This window comes from Podarcis erhardii (assembly GCF_964252035.2).
Source record: "Podarcis erhardii genome assembly, chromosome: 12".
NCBI lineage: Eukaryota > Metazoa > Chordata > Lepidosauria > Squamata > Lacertidae > Podarcis > Podarcis erhardii.
Genome location: NC_138513.1, coordinates 46,290,553 through 46,313,706, shown reverse-complemented (window position 1 = coordinate 46,313,706; position 23,154 = coordinate 46,290,553). Strand labels below are relative to the sequence as shown.

The window sequence follows — 23,154 nt, the reverse complement described above, 5'->3', positions numbered from 1 at the left end:
CTTGTCATTCAGATTCTAGCTTGTGGGATTTAAGACATCCTTTGTGGGGCTCCGGCATGTTGCAATGTGGTGATCCATCCCATAATCTCCAAATCAATAACCAGAAGCAAAGTACTATTACAAAAATCTGACAAGGGATAATTTAAACTGTTCTCTTGGTGACAAGTTTTGATGCCCTTTCTAAATGACTTTGCTAAACAATCTACTTTGATTAAGAGAGTTTTTAAGAACCACGTTCTATTATATTTCATTGAATGATACATGTCTTTTGTTTCATTATATTGTAATATTGATCAGTCCTCCACACTATTATTCTTTTGTTATATTTCTGCATTGCTCTGCTTTGATCGAAGGTTTGCTTTTGAAAATCATTAAATATAGTCCCCCAATTACATTCTCTTTGCTTTTGTGAGAGTTGGAGGGTTTTAGCAAGTCATTGTGAAATCTGGCTTTGTGTGCTGTCGAATGAACTTCAGCTTTGTTCTCTTTGGTAAATATTTGCTAATTATAAAGGTGTGTTGTGAGAATTATAAGGTCTAAGATATAAAATAAATGTTCATAAATGTACCAGGCAAACACATACATAAATATATAAACCACATGTCTGAAACAGTACTGGAAAACAATCCTAAAGCCATTTTGACTCTTTCAGTGACCTCAAATATTCCTCTGCAGTTTGGATGGAAATGGGAAAAACCTCTCCATTGTCTCTGTGCTCACAAATCCTGCCTTAAGGGCATATTTGTGTATGAATAGGGTGCGCCTGTGACCTGGACTCAGGAATTAAGTATTTATCATCACAAAAGAATGACCACGCTCTCCCGGTAAACCCATTAACAGGTTTCCTGCCAGACAGGATTCTGCTGTAGACTGCCCCTTCTGTGATGTATGGATGATGTTTTGGGGGATGGTCTTGAGCGGGTGGTGCAGTGGGTTAAACCACAGAGCCTAGGACTTGCCGATCAGAAGGTCGGTGGTTTGAATCCCTGCAACGGGGTGAGCTCCTGTTGCTCAGTCCCAAGCTCCTGTCAACCTAGCAGTTTCAAAGCACATCAAACTGCAAGTAGATAAATAGGTACCACTCCGGCGGGAAGGTGAACAGCATTTCCGTGCACTGCTCTGGTTCACCAGAAGTGGCTTAGTCATGCTGGCTACATGACCCGGAAGCTGTACGCCGGCTCCCTTGGCCAATAAAGCGAGATGAGCGCCGCAACACCAGAATTGGCCATGACTGGATCTAATGGTCAGGGGTCCCTTTACCTTTACCTTGAACAGGTTTACCCTGTTGCAATGGTTAATAAAGATCAGGCTTACTAGCTGCTTTGCTTCTCAATACTCTCCGGTTGGCCTCTGTTATTTTCTCCTACCAATAGAGAACCTACATAAGGACTCTATACGGGCTCTTGGGTACCCCATAAGGGAAAAAGGGCAGTTGTTGTTGTTTTTTCTTATAAGAGGTGAATGGCTGACTTATTGTTAATTTTTAAAATAAACTTTACGTTTTTTTAAAAGATACAAATATCAAATATCTTTTTATCAAAGATAAAAACTAATCTAAATAAAAACACAAACCAAAATGAAGAAAATAAAAGAAAGGAGGAAGGAAGGAAGGAAGGAAGGAAGGAAGGAAGGAAGGAAGGAAGGAAGGAAAATGTGGAGGGGGAGGGAGAGAGAACTTTTGGTTCTTTGTCTGCCAGATATATATATATATATATATATATATATATATATATATATATGCAGGTTTTGGTGTCCTCGGGTGTCTTCCCGTGTAAAAGTTGGGGTGTCTAGGCGACGTTTCGACGAGGTCTCACTCGTCATCTTCAGGCTGGTGCTTTCGGCTTCTTGTTACTGGAACAGAGCAGGATCTCAGTGTTTGAGTTCCTATAAATACTGTAGAGGGGGTGTGGTGTATAGCCTCCAATGTTCTGGGCAGAGAGGAAGTTCCCAGGCTAGTGTGCCTTTTCTTCTTTTGTTCCTTAATTACTTGAGAGATATCTTGAGTGATTTCTTGAGTGATATCCTGAGTACCACTTAGGTGGGTCATTAGGTGTGGATTAGTTGTTAAAGTCTTTGTGTCTTGACCTCTTGAACTTTGTGAAGAGTTTTCCTGAGAAGATGGCTGTACTGTACTTAGTTGTGCTCTGGCTTGGCTTCGTGTATAGGGGCGAGCTGTGGTTTTGTGGCTTGTGTCAGCCAGATCTGTGTAGGGATTGCAGGGGGGTGCAGCATCCGGAGGTGCCACCATGGATTGGCTACTGGATGGTGTCTGTAATTCATCTGTGGAGAGGGTCTGGGTTTGGGTCTGGTGTGGTTGATTGGTGTTGGCGTTCTGTGTGCCTCTGGATCTGGTGTCAGTTTTTGTGGGGAGGGCTAATTTCCAGATGTCTGGCAAGCGGGATGTGTCGTCACGCTTGTTCATGTTGTGAGGGTGTTTCTCTATCTCGATGGCTTCCATGATTATTCTCTTGTGGTGATGTTCCGTGTTAAAGAGCAATTTGGAATCTGCAAAATTAATTTCGTGTCCTGTTTCTTTCATGTGTTGGAAAAGAGAGGAAGTTTTTTCTTCTTTTTTGACGGCATTCTTGTGTTCTGCGATACGTGCATTTATTCGTCTGTTTGTTTGTCCAATGTACGTGGCTGGGCAGACTTTGCAGGGTATTTCATAGATCCCTTGGTTTTCCAACTGGATTTTATCCTTGGGGTTTCTGAGGATATTGGCTATTTTTTGGTTGGTGCAAAAGGCTGTTTTGATATTGTGTTTATGGAGGATTTTGCTAATTTTATCTGTAGTGCCCTTGATATAAGGAAGGAGGGCCATGCCATTGTTTTCTTCTGTGTCTTGGTTTTTGGGGGGTGTTTCCAGAAGAAAACCAGAAGAAAACAATGGCATGGCCCTCCTTCCTTATATCAAGGGCACTACAGATAAAATTAGCAAAATCCTCCATAAACACAATATCAAAACAGCCTTTTGCACCAACCAAAAAATAGCCAATATCCTCAGAAACCCCAAGGATAAAATCCAGTTGGAAAACCAAGGGATCTATGAAATACCCTGCAAAGTCTGCCCAGCCACGTACATTGGACAAACAAACAGACGAATAAATGCACGTATCGCAGAACACAAGAATGCCGTCAAAAAAGAAGAAAAAACTTCCTCTCTTTTCCAACACATGAAAGAAACAGGACACGAAATTAATTTTGCAGATTCCAAATTGCTCTTTAACACGGAACATCACCACAAGAGAATAATCATGGAAGCCATCGAGATAGAGAAACACCCTCACAACATGAACAAGCGTGACGACACATCCCGCTTGCCAGACATCTGGAAATTAGCCCTCCCCACAAAAACTGACACCAGATCCAGAGGCACACAGAACGCCAACACCAATCAACCACACCAGACCCAAACCCAGACCCTCTCCACAGATGAATTACAGACACCATCCAGTAGCCAATCCATGGTGGCACCTCCGGATGCTGCACCCCCCTGCAATCCCTACACAGATCTGGCTGACACAAGCCACAAAACCACAGCTCGCCCCTATACACGAAGCCAAGCCAGAGCACAACTAAGTACAGTACAGCCATCTTCTCAGGAAAACTCTTCACAAAGTTCAAGAGGTCAAGACACAAAGACTTTAACAACTAATCCACACCTAATGACCCACCTAAGTGGTACTCAGGATATCACTCAAGAAATCACTCACGATATCTCTCAAGTAATTAAGGAACAAAAGAAGAAAAGGCACACTAGCCTGGGAACTTCCTCTCTGCCCAGAACATTGGAGGCTATACACCACACCCCCTCTACAGTATTTATAGGAACTCAAACACTGAGATCCTGCTCTGTTCCAGTAACAAGAAGCCGAAAGCACCAGCCTGAAGATGACGAGTGAGACCTCGTCGAAACGTCGCCTAGACACCCCAACTTTTACACGGGAAGACACCCGAGGACACCAAAACCTGCATTCCTGTACCCGTGAAAATCTACGAAAGCAAATATATATATATATATATATATGCAGGTTTTGGTGTCCTCGGGTGTCTTCCCGTGTAAAAGTTGGGGTGTCTAGGCGACGTTTCGACGAGGTCTCACTCGTCATCTTCAGGCTGGTGCTTTCGGCTTCTTGTTACTGGAACAGAGCAGGATCTCAGTGTTTGAGTTCCTATAAATACTGTAGAGGGGGTGTGGTGTATAGCCTCCAATGTTCTGGGCAGAGAGGAAGTTCCCAGGCTAGTGTGCCTTTTCTTCTTTTGTTCCTTAATTACTTGAGAGATATCTTGAGTGATTTCTTGAGTGATATCCTGAGTACCACTTAGGTGGGTCATTAGGTGTGGATTAGTTGCTAAAGTCTTTGTGTCTTGACCTCTTGAACTTTGTGAAGAGTTTTCCTGAGAAGATGGCTGTACTGTACTTAGTTGTGCTCTGGCTTGGCTTCGTGCACAAAAACTGACACCAGATCCAGAGGCACACAGAACGCCAACACCAATCAACCACACCAGACCCAAACCCAGACCCTCTCCACAGATGAATTACAGACACCATCCAGTAGCCAATCCATGGTGGCACCTCCGGATGCTGCACCCCCCTGCAATCCCTACACAGATCTGGCTGACACAAGCCACAAAACCACAGCTCGCCCCTATACACGAAGCCAAGCCAGAGCACAACTAAGTACAGTACAGCCATCTTCTCAGGAAAACTCTTCACAAAGTTCAAGAGGTCAAGACACAAAGACTTTAGCAACTAATCCACACCTAATGACCCACCTAAGTGGTACTCAGGATATCACTCAAGAAATCACTCAAGATATCTCTCAAGTAATTAAGGAACAAAAGAAGAAAAGGCACACTAGCCTGGGAACTTCCTCTCTGCCCAGAACATTGGAGGCTATACACCACACCCCCTCTACAGTATTTATAGGAACTCAAACACTGAGATCCTGCTCTGTTCCAGTAACAAGAAGCCGAAAGCACCAGCCTGAAGATGACGAGTGAGACCTCGTCGAAACGTCGCCTAGACACCCCAACTTTTACACGGGAAGACACCCGAGGACACCAAAACCTGCATATATATATATATATATATATATATATATATATATATAATTCAAACTATCCACTCCAAGATAACACCCAAAAAGTTCACTCTCTATAAACTAATATATTCTTCAGTCCTCAAACCCAGATGGCATAAGTTCATTTTATTTTTCACACAAAACTCGCTGTGTTATTCTGAAGACTGTTCTGGTGAAGTAATGAAAAATACTGTTTAATTTAAGCACTGGAACATTACACCCCAGTATTTGTTTAAATTACTAAGTCTAAAGTCCAACAAAATATATTAGGACTGGAGCACCAGGATATTAAAAGTACCAGTAAATTTATTCTTAATGTTAGGAATAAGGGAAGTCTAAATAGGCCAGAGAGAAAGGAATCTGCAAACTGCATAAATTAAACAATTTGAATTATTTTGGCTTTTGCGTGTCGAGGTCCCCAGGTCCACCCCAATAACTCACACATCACACAGAAATTTTTGTTTAAGATTTTTGGCATAATTTTGGCCACAACTTTATTAAAATACAAATTTGTGAGTGGTTGCGTAGGCATTGGTTGCGACTATCTGCCCCCCCCCCATGGGGGACAGACTGACATTCCGCATGCCTGCGAAAGTCAGAAAAGGGGAATACACTTGGGGGTAGTGACGGAGCAGGGAACCTGCCCTCACCCCAAATGCAACCAGGAGCTCATTGCTATGGCCCGAGCCCCCTTGACAGAGTGGACAAGCAATAGTTAGCCCCCAATTCCTTTAACAGAATCCCTTGCAGCAGCAGCAGCAGCATTAGAGGGGCAGGCACAGCCAATCCATGCCCCTCAACCAACCAAACCATAAACCAATGCCTAACCGCAAACCTTACAAGTTGTGACGATAGGCAAAAACCAAATGGCCCCAGCCAATCAGCCAGATGGACAAAATTCCTACCAGGCCCCCGCTCCAAAGCAGATTACCCCATGACAGGCATAGCAAGGTCAAAGCAAACAACCCTAATTCTAGGGAGGGGGGGAGGATGGGCAATCCGATGCACGGGCGAAAAGAGGAAGCCCTAGCCTCGTGCAAGGAGTTTTACTATTTCTGGCTGTCAATCAATAAATGGCAACATTAACTTCTTCCCAACAACAAGGGAAGCCCCAATCGCATCAGTGGCCAACGATCAATTAGCCCGCCCCCCAGCACGCTTTATCCAAAATCCTGCCTTACAGTACAATCCTATCCATATCTATCACGTGCATGGGCATAAATAGGTCTCTCGATCCATTTGGCTAGCATCCCATTGGCCTGATTAAACCGAGCATCGAGGGACCTACCAATAGGGTGTTGTGGCTATCTAATCGTACCCACCCACAACACAGGGTTTGGTTGTCAGGTCGCACCACAACACATGCCCTCTTTGAGGGAGGACATGATTTGCAAACAATGCCTTCCTTCCATAGCTGGCAGTCATCAAACTCTCCATTGCACAGCTGAAGGCCCATCTTCCCAAATAATGTAGAAGTTAAGAATTGTTCGCACTTCCCCGAAAGCTGTATATAAGGGTCTATGTTAAGAACTTAGATGAGATTACAAAAAATAATTGCAGCCAAGAAAACCTGGCTGGTTTTTTTTAAGGCTAAATTTTGGACTGACATTGATTTTGGTTGCAAATGGGCCAAACTCTGCTTATTTCTTTAAAAAAAAAAATAATTATTATGCATTTTATAAATTTCCATCCAATTATTCATTTAATCCCGCATACAACAAATTGTGACTGTTTTTGACTTCCTTCAGCGTCTCTGACAATCATCCATATTTATACCTTTAGTACACATTCCTTTCTTTCGTATTGCCATTATTCCTCCTTACTCCCATTGTTTCTAATAAGCAATACTTATTTTTATTTACAGTGCCTCTTTAAATCCCACTAGCATTGTGTTTACACCACATATATTTTTCAGATAATCCACAAATTTTCCCCAGTCCTCGATGAACTTTTGGTCTTTAGTATATCTGATTTTCCCAGTTAATTTATCCAATTCTGCATAGTCTATCACTTTTGATCTCCATTCTTCTATCGTCGGTATCTCCTCTTGTTTCCACTTCTGAGCCAACAGGATTCTCGCTGCCGTTACAGCATATTGGAAAAGCTTGCAGTCCTTTTTTCCTATATCCTTTCCTACCATACCTAAAAGAAAAGCTTCGGGTTTTTTCACAAAAGTATATCTTAACATTTTTTTTAAAAAAAAATGTTAAAAAATAATAATGTTAAACTCTGCTTATTTCTGCCATACATCCTGGTTTTCCCAAACATGTCTAGGAATCGGGCAGGTAGATTTTTGCTGAATCAGCAAAATGTTGGGGAAATCTGGACATATGGCAAGTAGGGGAAGCAAAATAAAATTATCTTGAGATATATCTGCCGTTGCTTCAATGTGGGGGCATTTTTAATCAGACATGTTTAAAGAAGAAATTGCAATAGGAAGGATATCCTGTGGAACGTTTCCTGTATTAGATATTAATTCCATCTCTTTATGGCCTCCTGCATCCTCCCAAGAGGTAAAATCTTATATGTAGCCATTGAAGAATAAATAAGACTCCGGGAAAGGACTTCCTGCCAAACTGAAAATTTCAAGAGCAATGAGGATTGCCTTGCTTTCTGCAGGTTGTACCGCAAAGGTTGGAAATGTAACATTATAGTCCCAGTATTTGAAAAATGGAATCAGAAGGGTCCCATGATTTATACATCAATCACCCTCATTGATAGATGAGCCTAAAATTATACAGCACATCTCCTTCAAAGATAAGAGCAGGCAGGCTTTGGGACAGGAATCCTTGATAATTACTCCATTTGATAATTTAATACACAGCAAAGGCTCATACTGCTTTTATTGACTTCATTGCTGCTTCTGATTCTGTATATAGATTTCTGGGGATAAATTGTTTAAAAACAAATGTTGATTTGAAGCTATTATTTTCAATTAGGCTGCTTTACACAGAAACACATTTAAAGTTTTGAAAAGACTGAAATTCTGTTCCTCCATGTGAGATTCCTATATATGAAGGAGTCTGACCAGATCTTATCTTCATTCAATTTATTGAACTAAGTTTGCATAGCCAAAATTTTGATATGCTTAACACTATGGCTAGACCTGTGAGGATATCACTTTGTGCCAATGGTATGATTTTATTTTCAACATCACAAGCTGGTATGAGATTACTGAGACAGTTTGTACAGAAAATTATCTAGTCATTAACAGTGCTAAATCCAAAGTAGTAGTCTTGTTGTTGTTTAGTCATTTAGTCGTGTCCGACTCCTCATGACCCCATGGACCAGAGCACGCCAGGCACTCCTGTCTTCCACTGCCTCCCGCAGTTTGGTCAAACTCATGCTGGTAGCTTCGAGAACACTGTCCAACCATCTTGTCCTCTTTCGTCCCCTTCTCCTTGTGCCCTCCATCTTTCCCAACATCAGGATCTTTTCCAGGGAGTCTTCTCTTCTCACGAGGTGGCCAAAGTATTGGAGCCTCAGCTTCACAATCTGTCCTTCCAGTGAGCACTCAGGGCTGATTTCCTTAAGAATGGATAGGTTTGATCTTCTTGCAGTCCATGGGACTCTCAAGAGTCTCCTCCAGCACCATAATTCAAAAGCATCAATTCTTTGGCGATCAGCCTTCTTTATGGTCCAGCTCTCACTTCCATACATCCCTACTGGGAAAACCATAGCTTTAACTATATGGACCTTTGTTGGCAAGGTGATGTCTCTGCTTTTTTAGATGCTGTCTAGGTTTGTCATTGCTTTTCTCCCAAGAAGCAGGCGTCTTTTAATTTCGTGACTATACATCAATTTTGTAGTAATCTTAGGTAAGTGAAAAATGTTGCACAACTAGTACATAGACTAGAGCAAGTAAAGAAATAGAGCAAGTAAAATCATATTATCTAGATATAGTCTTTCCCTCTTCAATATATTGAGCTCTACAAATAAAGAAATATGTGACAGAAAAATCAACCTTTCTGTTACAAGGCACTAATGAGAAGTGCATATGCCAAAGGCTGGATTTTGAACCTAGATTATATTTTTAAAATTTCTATTACAGGTCAAGACTTGCCAAAAGAGCAGAAGAAATTATTTATGTACACTACAATGGTGGTTAGGATATTACTAGCCCAAAAATGGAAAGACGATAAGATACCAACGAAAGAAGAATAGCAAGAAAAAATGATGGAATATGATGAAATGGTAAAGCTAACTGGAAAACCTAGAGACAAAGACAATAGAGATTTCAAAAAAGATTGGGAACCGTTTATGCTGTATCTACAGAAATATTGTAAAGAGGTGGACTCACTAGCAGGGTTTGAGTAAACACAACTAAGAAAACAAACACACAAGTGAAGATGTAATAATTAGAAAATATCAAAGTGTGAGATGTAATGTGAAAAAATATGGTACAAAAATGATAAGAATATAATAATATTTAACTAAAAGATTATAAAATTAAGGTAGAATAAGATAGGCAGGAGAAGCAAATATTTAGAGAACCCGAAGAGGAAGTTGAGGAAAGTCATTGGAGAGGGGGATATTGGGATTCATATATGCTTTTTTTGATAATGATGTTTGTGTTGAATATAAAATTGTAAAACTTAATAAAAATTATTTACAAAAAAAAATTAATTTCTACTTGTTTTAGCAGAAACAAGCACAACATTTTAATGCATCTATCTTTTTACGTGAAGTTTTAGATGTTTTTTAATTTGGATTTTTTTACCTGATCTATGGATTCAATCAATAAGAAATTATATTTTCCTCATTCATTATCCCCGCCCCAAACCCCCACATTTATGGAAAAGCTGTGGCTTCATCACTGTTAGTCCCTTCCAGTACGTAGGCCAGATAATGTTGCATGCCCTATGCTACTGTGCATTTGGCAAAATTTACTAGTTTCTTGGACAACTATATCTGACGGACAGCAGAATAGAGCTAGGACAGCGAATGGAAGAGGCAAGTATCAGGGCAAAATTTTCCCACAAGGGCTCATTCCCTGGGTATGAAAACCATCCCCTTTTTTGCTGCCAAGTGAAAATAAATGAGCAAGTCCACGCCCCCTTTTGACACAGCTTTACCTGTTATGGCCAGCTGGGTCACAAAGAAAGTCATTCTGGACTTCCTCTTCCTCCTCCAGGTGGAGAGCAAAACAATGGAGTTCCCAACAACCGTTATGATGAAAAGAATCCAAAGGGTAACAAGCTGTTCTGTCTGCAGAGAAAGAAAATACTGTGTTAAATGGATGGATCCAGTTGTAGCAGATGCTGAGCTGCAGTTAAGCACATTACCCAAGTGGCAGAAAGATGCGGCGGTAAAACTTGTGCTTGGTTAATTCTGTGTTTAAAAGCCTTAGTCATTTAAAACCAAAATTAACCTTCCTTTTTCTGTATAATTTTTTACATTTTTTACATTTTACATTTTAGAATAGTCATTTAAGCAACCTTAAAATATCAATGACTTCCCTTCTTCTCTTTCCATGGTTCATTTTGCATAACATAAATCCCTGCATATTTTATATAAACTAAACCATTCATCATTCCATTATTACATCCATCAAAACTTATTTACACTGTTGAATTTATCTTCATGCTGCCCACGTTTTCAAATGTACACCATATATTCAATAAACATTTTCCAATCTTCTCTAAACCTATGTTCTTCTTGTTCTCTTGTTCTATATGTTAGGTCCACAAGCTGCGCATATTCCATCAGTTTAAGTTGCCATTCTTCTTTAGCTGGGACCTCACTCGTTTTCCATTTGGGGGCTAACAAAACATGGGCCGCAGTAGTGGCATACATAAATAACCTTTTTTGACACCTGGGAATTTCCGTCTGAATTTCCCCAACAAAAAGGGCTCTGTTTTGTTTTGTTTTGGAAAAGTACTTTAAAACATTTTTGTTCAACTCATTATGAATTATTTCCCACAAAATTAACCTTCTTATACTATATAGGCTTTCTAGCAACAATAATGTATTGGCGGTGCTCTTTAATTGCTTTAATTGCTGTATTGTGAGCTAAAATAGGCTATTCCTGTATTCTAGGCACCACATCCCAAAACAAACCATTGCCAAAGGCAAGGATACTGCTGGAGATGTGCAGCACACAGAAATGTACAGAAAAGTGTCCCCAATGCTTTTTCATGCTTACGCTGATTGAAATTAAGTTTTTTTTTAAAAAAAGCAAAACTGATTTGTGATTTCTACAACTTTTTGAATTGCAAGTCATAGCTTAAAGGTAAAGGGACCCCTGACCATTAGGTCCAGTCATGGCCGACTCTGGGGTTGTGGCGCTCATCTCGCTTTACTGGCTGAGGGAGCCGGCGTACAGCTTCCAAGTCATGTGGCCAGCATGACTAAGCCGCTTCTGGCGAACCAGCGCACGGAAACGCCGTTTACCTTCCCCCCGGAGCGGTACCTATTTATCTGCTTGTACTTTGACGTGCTTTCGAACTGCTAGGTTGGCAGGAGCAGGGACTGAGCAACAGGAGCTCACCCCATTGCGGGGATTCGAACCGCCGACCTTCTGATCAGCAAGTCCTAGGCTCAGTGGTTTAACCCACAGCGCCACCCGCGTCTCAAGTCATAGCTTAATTTGTAGTAATTTATTTCAACAGTTCTTTTAGTAGCCGTGGGGCTTTACAATTCTTCTAACAATGCTACGAGCAGTTAATAGTAATGAATATAAGTAATAAATGATGGGTTTGAATACATACTAACAACAAGTAGTATTTTTTATTGATGTGATTATTAGTAGTACCATTTATTTATTTCCCCCCAGAAGTGCATATCCCAAAGGCTGCCTATAAAGGGAAACACTGGATTTGGGACTTCAATCCATATCCTATGCAGAGGACCATACTGCATGAGAGCCACAAACAGCCTCCTTGCACGAACATTGTCCTGGCCAGAGTCACCAGACCCTGTCCTGGAAGCTGGAGGTGAAACTTGGGTGAACACAAGAACTGGTACCTTGGGTGCAGCAAACAGTTCTGTTCTGTTGCGGGCTGCTCAGCCTTTTGCTGTTTACACTTGGCCTAGTCCATCCTAGCAGGAAGGGGTGTGTGGTGAGGGTGGGCCACCCCAGATGTCACCAATGGGGGGGGTGACAAAATGCCAGGTGGCACTCACCGTGGGGCCCGCAGCGCACCCAAGCCACACGGCTCTCCTGGGAGGGACGCAATGGCTTTTGCGCCCGCAGGGTCTGCGCTGCCCCAAGCAGTCCGCCCGCCGCCTCCCCCTCAGCTGTAGGGCGGCTGAGTGGGAGGAGGCAGGCAGACTCCTCGGAGGCCCCCCCAGAGCGTCCAGCTCTGGCTGGCCCCGCCCCTGGGCGCAGGGCACAGGCGACAACCTAAGCACCTGATTGGCTTGCTCCGCCACTGCATCCTAGTACCCGTTGCCTTGTGGGATAACTTTGAGAGAAATAATAATAATAATAATAATAATAATAATAATAATAATAATAATTTATTCATACCCCGCCCATCTGGCTGGGTTTCCCCAGCCAGTCTGGGCGGCTCCCAACAGAATATTAAAATACAATAGTGTATTAAACATTAAAATATTAAGAGCTTCCCTAAACAGGGCTGCCTTCAGATGTCTCCTAAAAGTTTGGTAGATGTTCTTCTCTTTGATATCTGGTGGGAGGGCGTTCCACAGGGCAGGTGACACTACCGAGAAGGCAAACCCTTCACAAATCCAGAGGGGAGTCCCTAGGCCAGGGGTTGGCAACCTAAGGCCCATGGGCGAATGAAGCTGCCCACTTGGCAAGTCCCTGCATGCTGCGCTAAACTGGTGTGGCGCAGGGACTCACTTCCACAGCGCCGGAAATCGCATCTGCGCAGATGCCAGAAATTGTGGGCGCGCACGCACAATTCAACCCATGGAGTGATCTCCGCTGGAGTGAACCAGCCCAGGCAAGGTAAACCTTGCCGACCCCTGCCCTAGGCAGTTGGATGGCACCTCGTACACCTGCAGCCACACTTGTGCCAAACGTCCTGCTCTGCTGTCCTTTGGACCACATCAGCAAGGCTGAGAGGGAGGTCTTGTCGACTGGGCAGCCCAGGACTTCCAGACACACTGCACAGACTTGTGCCTTGAAGAATGCCACCAATGCAGCAAAAGTAAGGCAGAATGCAGCCGTTATGGCTTACCAGTTTCTGCAGCCACAGCAGGCGCCATGATTTCCCAGTGGTTTAACTTCACCCCCAATGGAGGCGCACTCCATTGTCTCATGAGAAAGATGGATGCCATCAAAAAGTCCACCCAGAAACATGCCAAACACGTTGGTTATCCATACTCCTTTTGTGTGTGTGTAGAAGAGCTCCACAGCTAAAGCACAAACATGAAACCTAAGTCCTAGCTTTGGAACCTGTTCCAAGTTCTCTGTTCCAAGTCCAAGATTCTCCCATAAGTTCATTCAGTGGGAGAAAGCTTCTCTGTCAGAAGACTTTGGTCAGACTTATCTGTTGGTGCTGACCAAATGGCCTTGGCCCAGTATACCTAAAGGAGCATCTCCAGCCCCATCGTTCTGTCCGGACACTGAGGTCCAGCTCCGAATGCCATCTGGCAGTTCCCTCCCTGTGAGAAGTGAGGTTACAGGGAACCAGGCAGAGGGCCTCCTCGGTAGTGGTGCCCGCCCTGTGGAACGCCCTCCCATCAGATGTCAAGGAAATAAGCAACTATCCTACTTTTAAAATACATCTGAAGGCAGCCCTGTTTAGGGAAGTTTTGTAATGTTTAATGCTGTATTGTGTTTTTAATATTTGATTGGGAGCCGCCCAGAGTGGCTGGGGAAATCCAGCCAGATGGGTGGGGTATAAATAATAAATTATTATTATTATTATTATTATTATTATTTTAGGGAATACAACATGTGTATTCACATTTCTATGCAAATGTATAAAGTCCAGTGAGTTGCATTTTCATTCCCCATGTGTGGGTTATGGAAAATGCAATCACTGTTTGGCCTGTTTTCATCTTAAATGGCAGTGTGACCATGAAGAATAACAGAATCAGCCCCTGAGCACAAATTCTAGCTCCAGGGCTATTGAACACTAAGCACCACAGCATAAATATGCAGGTTGAACAAGTCTGTTTTTGTGGTGACACTGAAAAGTTTTACACTCACCTTTCAATCCATGTTTTGCTTTTAAAAAGCAGGCATGTGTGCATGAAATTTCCCCAATCCTCAAAACACTCCTTGTGTATAATCACTATTCCTAGCCATATGGCTGGCTCAATGGTTGTCTGTTTATCTTGCATATTATTATGACTGTTTGCTCCTCCATGAGTTGATCTCCTCCCTGCCCTGGCAGCACATTAAATCAGCATTAGAATAATCTTTCCAACATCAAAAATATAAAACCCGTGCAATTATATGTTTGCAAGAACTTAAGTCTGTGGAGAAAATAAAATGATATCTTTACTTGACAAAAGAATCAATTTATTTGGTGGCAACAACTGTCTCTTGTGGATAAGATCGCTCTTATTTATGCTACCACTTCCAAGGAAAGACTTTGCTGGTACATCTACAATGCTTCACACTGCATTCAATTTTTTTAGGAGGATATGCGCTATTTTATCATGGCTGAAACAAAGTGCTTTATCTTGAGATTTAGTCTGGTGCAGTAAATGGGGCCAGAATATTGAATTTTGTGCATTCTCTGGCCGTTATGCAGAGTCCCCAACAGTCCTTGGGATATGTGCATATATTGACAACATTTTATACACTATCAGGACAATGCCACATTCTCCAGTCAGTTTGAAGAGTCTCCAAGAAATATACCCTTTTGTCTTTCTTTCCTCTTTGTTCCTTCCTACTGTTACAAGGCCTGCAGCGTTCTTCTCATTGATCAGCCGAGTCACAAGAGCAAGAGGAGTGCCAGATAAATATTATTTATTTACTATTATTTATTAAATATCTTTACCCTGTGTATCAGAATGCACTTTCATGCTACATGGTTTGATCTGAAGGAGTGTCTCCACTTCCATCCTTCAGCCCAGACACTGAGGTCCAGCTCCACTGGAGCTCCATCCTTCAGCCCAGACACTCCATCCTTCAGCCCAGACCTCCATCCTTCAGCCCAGACACTGAGGTCCAGCTCCTTTGGGCGGTTCCCTCACTGCGAGAAGCCAAGTTACAGGGAACCAGGCAGAGGGTCTCCTCAGTGGTGGCACCCACCCGTGGAATACCCTCTCATCAGATGTCAAAGAAATACAGTGGTACCTCAGGTTAAGAACTTAATTCATTCCGGAGGTCCGTTCTTAACCTGAAACTGTTCTTAACCTGAACCACCACTTTAGCTAATGGGGCCTCCCGCTGCCGCCGCGCCGCTGCTGTGAGATTTCTATTCTCATCCTGAAGCAAAGTTCTTAACCTGAGGTACTATTTCTGGGTTAGCAGAGTTACAGACACCTGAAGTGTCTGTAACCTGAAGCGTCTATAACCCAAGGTACCACTGTAAACAACTACCTGACTTTTAGCCAGATGGGTGGGGTATAAATAAATAAATAAATAAATAAATAAATAAATAATAATAATAATAATAATTATTATTATTATTATCGTTGTCGTCGTCATCATCATCATCATCATTGAAGAAGAAGAAGAAACGGGCTGAACTTGCTCAGCAGTGACTGTGGATTTAGCTGGCAATTACCCTTTCCCAGGTGAAAAAACCTCTTGGAGGGGCTTCCTCTCACTCAGGAGGAAGGAAATAGGGTGGCAGGTGTGGTGGGATCTCACAGACCAACTTTCCCTTCAAGGCAATTGTTCATCTCCCAAGCAAGTAATTACATTAAGTTCCTTGATGAAATATGTTGGCTGAAGTTTCTATAAGTCATTGAGCTATTGCGGGTGGAAATAACAAAGGCGGAATAATTAGTTGTGCATGAGAATTCATAGCACCCAAAGCAGCAGATAAACAACTCTTCCAATGATAATCATTTCGATAGAATTAATTTGAGTCTCACTTCATCATCAACTGCTGGTCCTTAATCATTGAAGTATAACCAATTCCCAGTGACAATCCTAGCTACCCTCTCTTCCTAATTTATTCAATAAATATGTATAATATTTGAAGCATTTTTGTTTAAAAGATATGTGTTTTGTTGTGTCTAAAGAGGAATCTTAATATCCTCAAGGGTGCCTTAGCAAGTCAAAGATAACAACAGAAGCAATATTCAACGGACAGCTAAAACCAGCAGTTTTGAAAATATTTAAAGCTCAGCATCATTTAAAGAGCCAATATAAAAGCAACAAAATAATGTCTCAATAAAAACGTCTCCCAAGTCTGTCTGAGATACGGAGGATTGGTTGACATTCTTCCCCTTGTATAATTAAATCGAGCTTTGTATTTTTAAACACAAATCATACAAGATGACTTTAACAGGGCAGTCTTATGCACTGAGTTCAATGGAGTTTACGGCCAGATAAGTGGGGGGGGGCAGGACTGCAGCCTGAAAAGAATAATCATGCAATTGTTGTTTCAGCAGCAGTGGAATCAGGCTTCAAATGACATACTGAGCACTCCCTAGGGATTTTCCAGGGCAGTCTCCAAACTAGCCCAGCTTGCACTGCCCAATGCCAGGGAAGGAGAGAATAGAGGAGGCAGCGAGTCTTGCTACCTGTGGGGAAAACCTGTAAGCCCTTCACAGCCTAGGACCCTCGTACCTACGGAACAGCCTCTCCTGGTATGCCCCACGGAGGACCTTAAGGTCCATAAATAGCAACACCCCTAGAGGTCCCGGGCCCTAAGGAAGTCAGATTAGCCTCAACCAGAGCCAGGGCCTTTTCAACACTGGCTCCAGCCTGGTGGAACACTCTGCCTCATGAGACCAGGGCCCTGCGGGATCTGATTTCTTTCCATAGGGCCTGTAAGACAGAGTTGTTCCGCCTTTGGCTTGGAATCAGCCTGATCCCCTCCCCCCCTTTCCTTTTTCCTTTCTCCTCCTGTGAAGAGGCTGCATCTTAATGTTTTAATGTTGTATTTTAATCTTGTTTTTTAAATTGTATTTTAATCAGCTTGTTTTTATTATTGGTTGTTAGCTGCCCTGAACCCGGTCTTGGCTGGGGAGGACAGGGTATAAATAAAATTTATTATTTTTATTATTATTATTATTATTATTATTATTATTATTATTATTATTATTATTATTTGTTGCTTCTCCGGGGTGGGACAAGAGCAGGCGTTCACCCCCTTTTGATTATTTTATAGGACGAGTTTTTATGTTTCATCTTCTTTGTTTTTTCTCTAGAAATGAAAAGTTTGGCTTCCTGGAGCAGGCTTCCCGCTTCCTTGAGCGAGGACTTCTGGCAAGAGATGGGTTCTTTCACCCCACATTTTCTCCAGTGGCGTAGCGTGGTGGGTGCAGGGGGGGCCGGCCGCACTGGGCGCAACATCTGGGGGTTAGGGTTAGGGGGCGCAAATCCACAGGTTAGGGGGCGCAAATTACTTGCCTTGCCCTGGGTGCTGACAACCCATGCTACGCCACTGATTTTCTCATAAAGCACCAGCTGTGATTTAGAATGGAGATGGTTGCACACCTCTGATATCGTTCCGCCCCCCCCCCCTTTCCCCTGCTCTCTCTGCTCCATGGTCCATGTGTGTATATGGCCTTTATGTACAGTGAGGGGGGAAAGTATTTGATCCCCTGCTAAATTTGTCCGTTTGCCCTCTGATGAAGAAATGACCAGTCCATAATTTTAATGGTAGGTTTATTGTAGCTGTGAGAGACAGAATAACAACAGGAAAACCCCCAGAAACTCAGAAGACAAAAGTCAGAAACTCCTGCAAATTTAGCAGGGGATCAAATACTTTTCCCCCCTCACTGTATATATGGTGCTTTTTTGCCCATAAAGCTCCAGTTCTTGTGACAAGTCAGCAAATTCCCAGAAGACCCAGAAGATATCCATATTGGATGATTCAGTGTGGATGACTCAGTGTGAACTTTTCACCAGTTTTCCAGTGACAAACATTAAATGAATCGGCCTATAATTTCCAAGCAGAGACATCACCGTGCCAACAAAGGTCCGTATAGTTCAAGCTATGGTTTTCCCAGTAGTGATGTATGGAAGTGAGAGCTGGACCATAAAGAAGGCTGATCGCCAAAGAATTGATGCTTTTGAATTATGGTGCTGGAGGAGACTCTTGAGAGTCCCATGGACTGCAAGAAGATCAAACCTCTCCATTCTGAAGGAAATCAGCCCTGAGTGCTCACTGGAAGGACAGATCCTGAAGCTGAGGCTCCAAGACTTTGGCCACCTCATGAGAAGGGAAGACTACCTGGAAAAGACCTTGATGTGGGGAAAGATGGAGGGCACAAGGAGAAGGGGACGACAGAGGGCGAGATGGTTGGACAGTGTTCTCGAAGCTACCAGCATGAATTTGACCAAACTGCGGGAGGCAGTGGAAGACAGGAGTGCCTGGCATGCTCTGGTCCAGGGGGTCACGAAGAGTCTGACACGACTAAACGACCAAACAACAACAACAATAATTTCCAAGACTCCTTTTTAAAAATTGGGGTTATATTTGGTACTTTTTGCATGGCTCCCGTGTTATTCCACGTCTCCATGAAACTGCTAGTAGATTTTGGCTGGGGGATTGGAGATGGGGGCCACTATCATGTGGATGACCCCCCCCCCCAGAAAAAATATGGAAGAATTTGCAAAGCCACTAAAGTCAATGACAGTGTGCTGCCTTAGGTCAAAGTTGTAAAGTTGTAAGTGGGGTTTCCTGCTTACGATCGTAGGCTCAGAAAGTAGGAAGTCTAAAAATGGATATTTTACACAGGTCCCTGTAATGAATACTTGTCCCTACAAGACAAATGCCCCAGGATGAAACAACATCCCAGCTTCATGTGTGCGTGATACAATCAAGAGGCATTTGTTACATTAGGAATTAATATTTGCTTCTCTTTATGTTGTGTCCTATTTCTTTTTGATTGGTCCTAGATGCTCTGTTGTATAGAACAGCATGACCTGCTTGGATATTTATCTTCAAATTGGAAAGGTTAACTAGCTTTCCCTCTCTTTATTCCCAATCACTACCATTACTACTAATTTTAGTATTATTATTAGTAGTATTAGTATTAGTATTAGTATTAGTATTAGTATTAGTATTAGTATTAGTATTATGCGGCTGCTGCTGTTGTTTAGGCTCACAGACAGATGTAAATACTAGAAAGATAAGAGAGAAAGAGAGCTTCTTGATTTTATTTTTCCATTTCAAGCAGAATCCAGCCGAAATTCATAACAAAGCAACACACCCACACCCACACACGTCTTTCTTGTAAACCTCCTGGAAGGAGAGACGGCAATGGGGCTTCAGCTGCAACCAATTGCAAAAAGTCTTTGCACTGGAAAATTATTTTCTTCAAAGGTGCTTCATATGGAATCAGAGCCCAGTCCCATTTTCAAAGTGTTTTGCATCTGCCACATAACGAATGATGGCTACTCTGCTGCCAGAGGCATTGTGGCTCTGAATGTCAGTTGCTGGAAACTGCAGGTAGGCAGAGTGCCATTGCGCTCATGTTCAGCTTGCAAGCTTCCCACAGGCATCTGGCCAGCTACTCTGAGGATACTGGACTAAATGGGCCATCGGTTTGATCCAACAGGCTTGCCTTGCATTCTTAACATTTGCCCAGTTTGGTAAAGAGGGAGGCAGGTCCAACTGGGTGGCTAAGTTGCTCCTGCCCACACTGTTAGGATCCATGCCATTCTCCTCTTGCATGCATCCATAACACATATCGGGGTTGTGCCCATTACGTGGAAGGAAAGGGCTTCCCAGCCAAAGTTAAATAATGTTCCAGTCCCACCTATTCCAATGGGAGAGCGCAGACCTTGATTCCCTCTCTTGCACTGAAATCAATGGGATTTGAGAATGCTCACCATTAAATAGATTGCTCTCAGTATGCTTGTGCCTATGCTCACTTAATACGCTTAATTTTTATTTGTACAAAATATCACTTTGCTCCTCTCTGCATGGAAGCACATCTATGTATGCTTATTTAGGAAATTAGATGCTCTCTTGCAGTGCAACCTAGGCAGAGGGCAGAATGACATATACATGCACGCATGTGTAATAAAATCCTAGTGAGCACATCTATGAGGTGAAAGCAGCTTTGGAAGGTGGTGATTTGCAGTGGGGAATCTGTGGCGGGAGGGAGTGCTTAACCCTTCCTCCATCCATCAGATTTCCCTATAATGTGGGTGACGCAGCTGAGGGAATGCTGCAGATATGTGTTTGCAAGAAGCAGGGAGGGGAGGCAGCTGGGGGAAAGCAATGGACAGGGGAAGAGGTCAGCTTTTCCACTTCAAATTATCCCTAGCCAAAATCTCTCCCCTAATAGAAGTGGCCATTGCAATTTTGTTACACATTTTCAGATATAATAGTTTTGTCCCCCAAAGACAAATGCCTTCCAGTCTTGTTTGTGGGCTTCCTGGCCACTGTGGTGTATAGGATTAGGGCGGCGCTGTGGGTTAGAACACAGAGCCTAGGACTTGCTAATCAGAAGGTCGGCAGTTCGAATCCCCGCGACGGAGTGAGCTCCCGTTGCTCGGTCCCTGCACCTGCCAACCTAGTAGTTCGAAAGCACACAGTGCAAGTAGATAAAATAGGTACCGCTCTGGCGGGAAGGTAAACGGTGTTTCCGTGTGCTGCTCTGGTTCGCCAGAAGCGGCTCAGTCATGCTGGCCATGCTGTACGCTGGCTCCCTCGGCCAATAAAGCGAGATGAGCACCGCAACCCCAGAGTCGGTCACGACTGGACCTAATGGTCAGGGGTCCCTTTACCTTTAACCATGAGGCAAGGTGAGGTGACTGCCTCAGGCAGCAGAATCCACCAGGGCAGCAGATCCTAATGGCAACTTTCTTTCCATTTTTTAACCCTTATGTCGATCTTCCCTCACCCCTTCTCCCCTGGCAGAGAGAGAGAGAGACACCATTTTGGGGTTCACCTCAGCTGCCAAAATGTCTTGGGCTGCCCTGTGCAGGATGTTGAATTGGACGCACCTGATCTATCAGGGCTCTTACTACCTTTCTCCCAGGGCACAGCCATGTTGATCTGCCTTTTCTGCTTGTGTGCTAGAGAGCCAGAAACGACTATGACCATCTACTATGCAGATGTGCCCTGAACCCCTAGATCCACTAGATCCATTACACTTCCACAGAGGGATGAAAGACCTTTTCCAACTTCTCATTTTTGAAACCACGCTGACTGCTGCTGACTGATCACTGTCAGTTTTTTTGTGACACACACAAACCCACCTGATGAAATTAAATCCATCAAAGGATTGGCAGCAGCCCGGACAATTACGCTACAAACTAAATGTTTGCCATAATTCTGTTCAGATTTCCCCCCCCCCCCAAACTTCACCTGCTAAGTGATGGTGATAGCAAGGTACTCTCCAACGAGAGGGCTGAAATCAAATTGTCTCCATTCACAAATCTCCCCCCCCCCAACAGCATCTTGAAAATTACAGCCTCAGAAACTTTTATACAAGTCAATTAAACTTGCAAGGGAGATAGACAGCCTCAAAAGACGGCACGGCTTTTCATATCACAGAACTCAGCTGCCTGTTGCTTAGAGTACATTTGTTGGGATGGCTACGTCTTGGTAGTGATTTCTATAGCTCCATCAATTTGCATCACACTTAACAGAGAAACACAAGGAAGTAAACTAATCTAAGCAATCTTAATTTCAAGACACAGGAATAGGAATGCAATTACAAATATGCTGTTTATTGTTGCATTAGAAACATCAGCTGAAACATCGCATCCAAAACGAGGAAAACACCATAATCACCTAAGCAATTCAAGATCTATATACCATCCTTTGGTTATAGAAAGATCGCTTCCCTGCTCTTCGCTGAACATTGAAATTTCCTCCCACTGATCAGCAGCTGAAAAAAAACCACAGACCTCTTTGACCTCGAAGTCTTCATTGAAACAAATTGAGGGGCGGGAATCAGCTGCCAACTCAGAGCAAAAGCATTCAGTGCCCCACTGGCGAGCTCTGCCTGCCTGCCAAGCCGCTGGATCATCATAATAAGAAAAGCGAGTGACCGCAGGAAAGCAGAACATACCTTGAAGGAATAATAGAAGGATTCCAATTCCTCTTCCTCCGCTTCAGTGAAAGTCCCTGTCTCTGTGCAAGTGACAAGAGTGGAATCCAGGCTGTCAGCGCTCCCATTTGAGCTATTGCTGCCTTCTGTGACATTGGCTTGCATGGCTTGTGACTCTTTTCCGAACTGCTCTGGCTCTTCTGGTGACGGAGAGTTAATAATACAGCCAAGCTCTCTCCACAGAGGAGCACAGCTGCACAGGCAGCTTCACTGCTCCACCAGTGGCTCTAGGAGGCATCAAACTTCAAGGCAACTCAGCAACACCATCCAAGCTGGGGAAACCTTCTGTCTAAAGGAACTCAGGTTGCTGACAGACCTGGCTGTCCAGACGTTTCTCGTCAGCACCTGGAGTCAATTACTAGTGGAGCCCCATTGAGTCATCCTTGTACCTGAGCTAGCTGTAGATCACCACAGGTCTAAGGAGCCAGCTGGCAAAGTGAGCATCATCTTCTTTACAAAACAGAGCATTGTTCCATGTCCCATTGTACCTGGCAGGATGCAGCGGCAGCCCATCAAATGTGTCATCAGTTGTTGAAACTTGCCTAGACCACCAGGATTTTGAAGCAGACTGTTTTTTGTTTTTGTAATTTCTCTTTGCATCATTTCCCAAAATCCATGCCACAATTCCCTGATTGTACTATATTCCTGTTATGTACTGAGTTGAATAGGATCCAAAATGCAGCAGTCTGATTGGTCCTAGAACAATAGGATCCAAAATGCAGCAGTCTGATTGGTCCTAGAACAATAGGATCCAAAATGCAGCAGTCTGATTGGTCCTAGAACAATAGGATCCAAAATGCAGCAGTCTGATTGGTCCTAGAACAATAAGATCCAAAATGCAGCAGTCTGATTAGTCCAATGCAGCAGTCTGATTGGTCCACAGGAGCCACCCAATCCAGCTCCAGGTGGAAGTGAATCCACAACTTGATTGGCCTACAGGGGAATCCCCGGA

At 43.2% G+C, this 23,154-nt stretch overlaps 1 protein-coding gene across 1 annotated transcript in view; it reads right to left on the bottom strand.

The window, feature by feature from the left end:
* The window catches only part of NPSR1 (neuropeptide S receptor 1), a 74,429-nt gene extending 51,740 nt beyond the window's left edge, over positions 1–22,689 (bottom strand). The window contains exons 1-2 of the mRNA XM_081834836.1: positions 22,164–22,689; positions 10,160–10,292 (exon numbers count right to left, since the gene is read on the bottom strand). Coding sequence (XP_081690962.1) covers positions 10,160–10,292; positions 22,164–22,307 — 277 coding nt within the window. The 5' untranslated portion in view covers positions 22,308–22,689. The remainder of the gene's footprint in view (positions 1–10,159; positions 10,293–22,163) is intronic.
* Between the last annotated feature and the right edge of the window lie 465 nt (positions 22,690–23,154).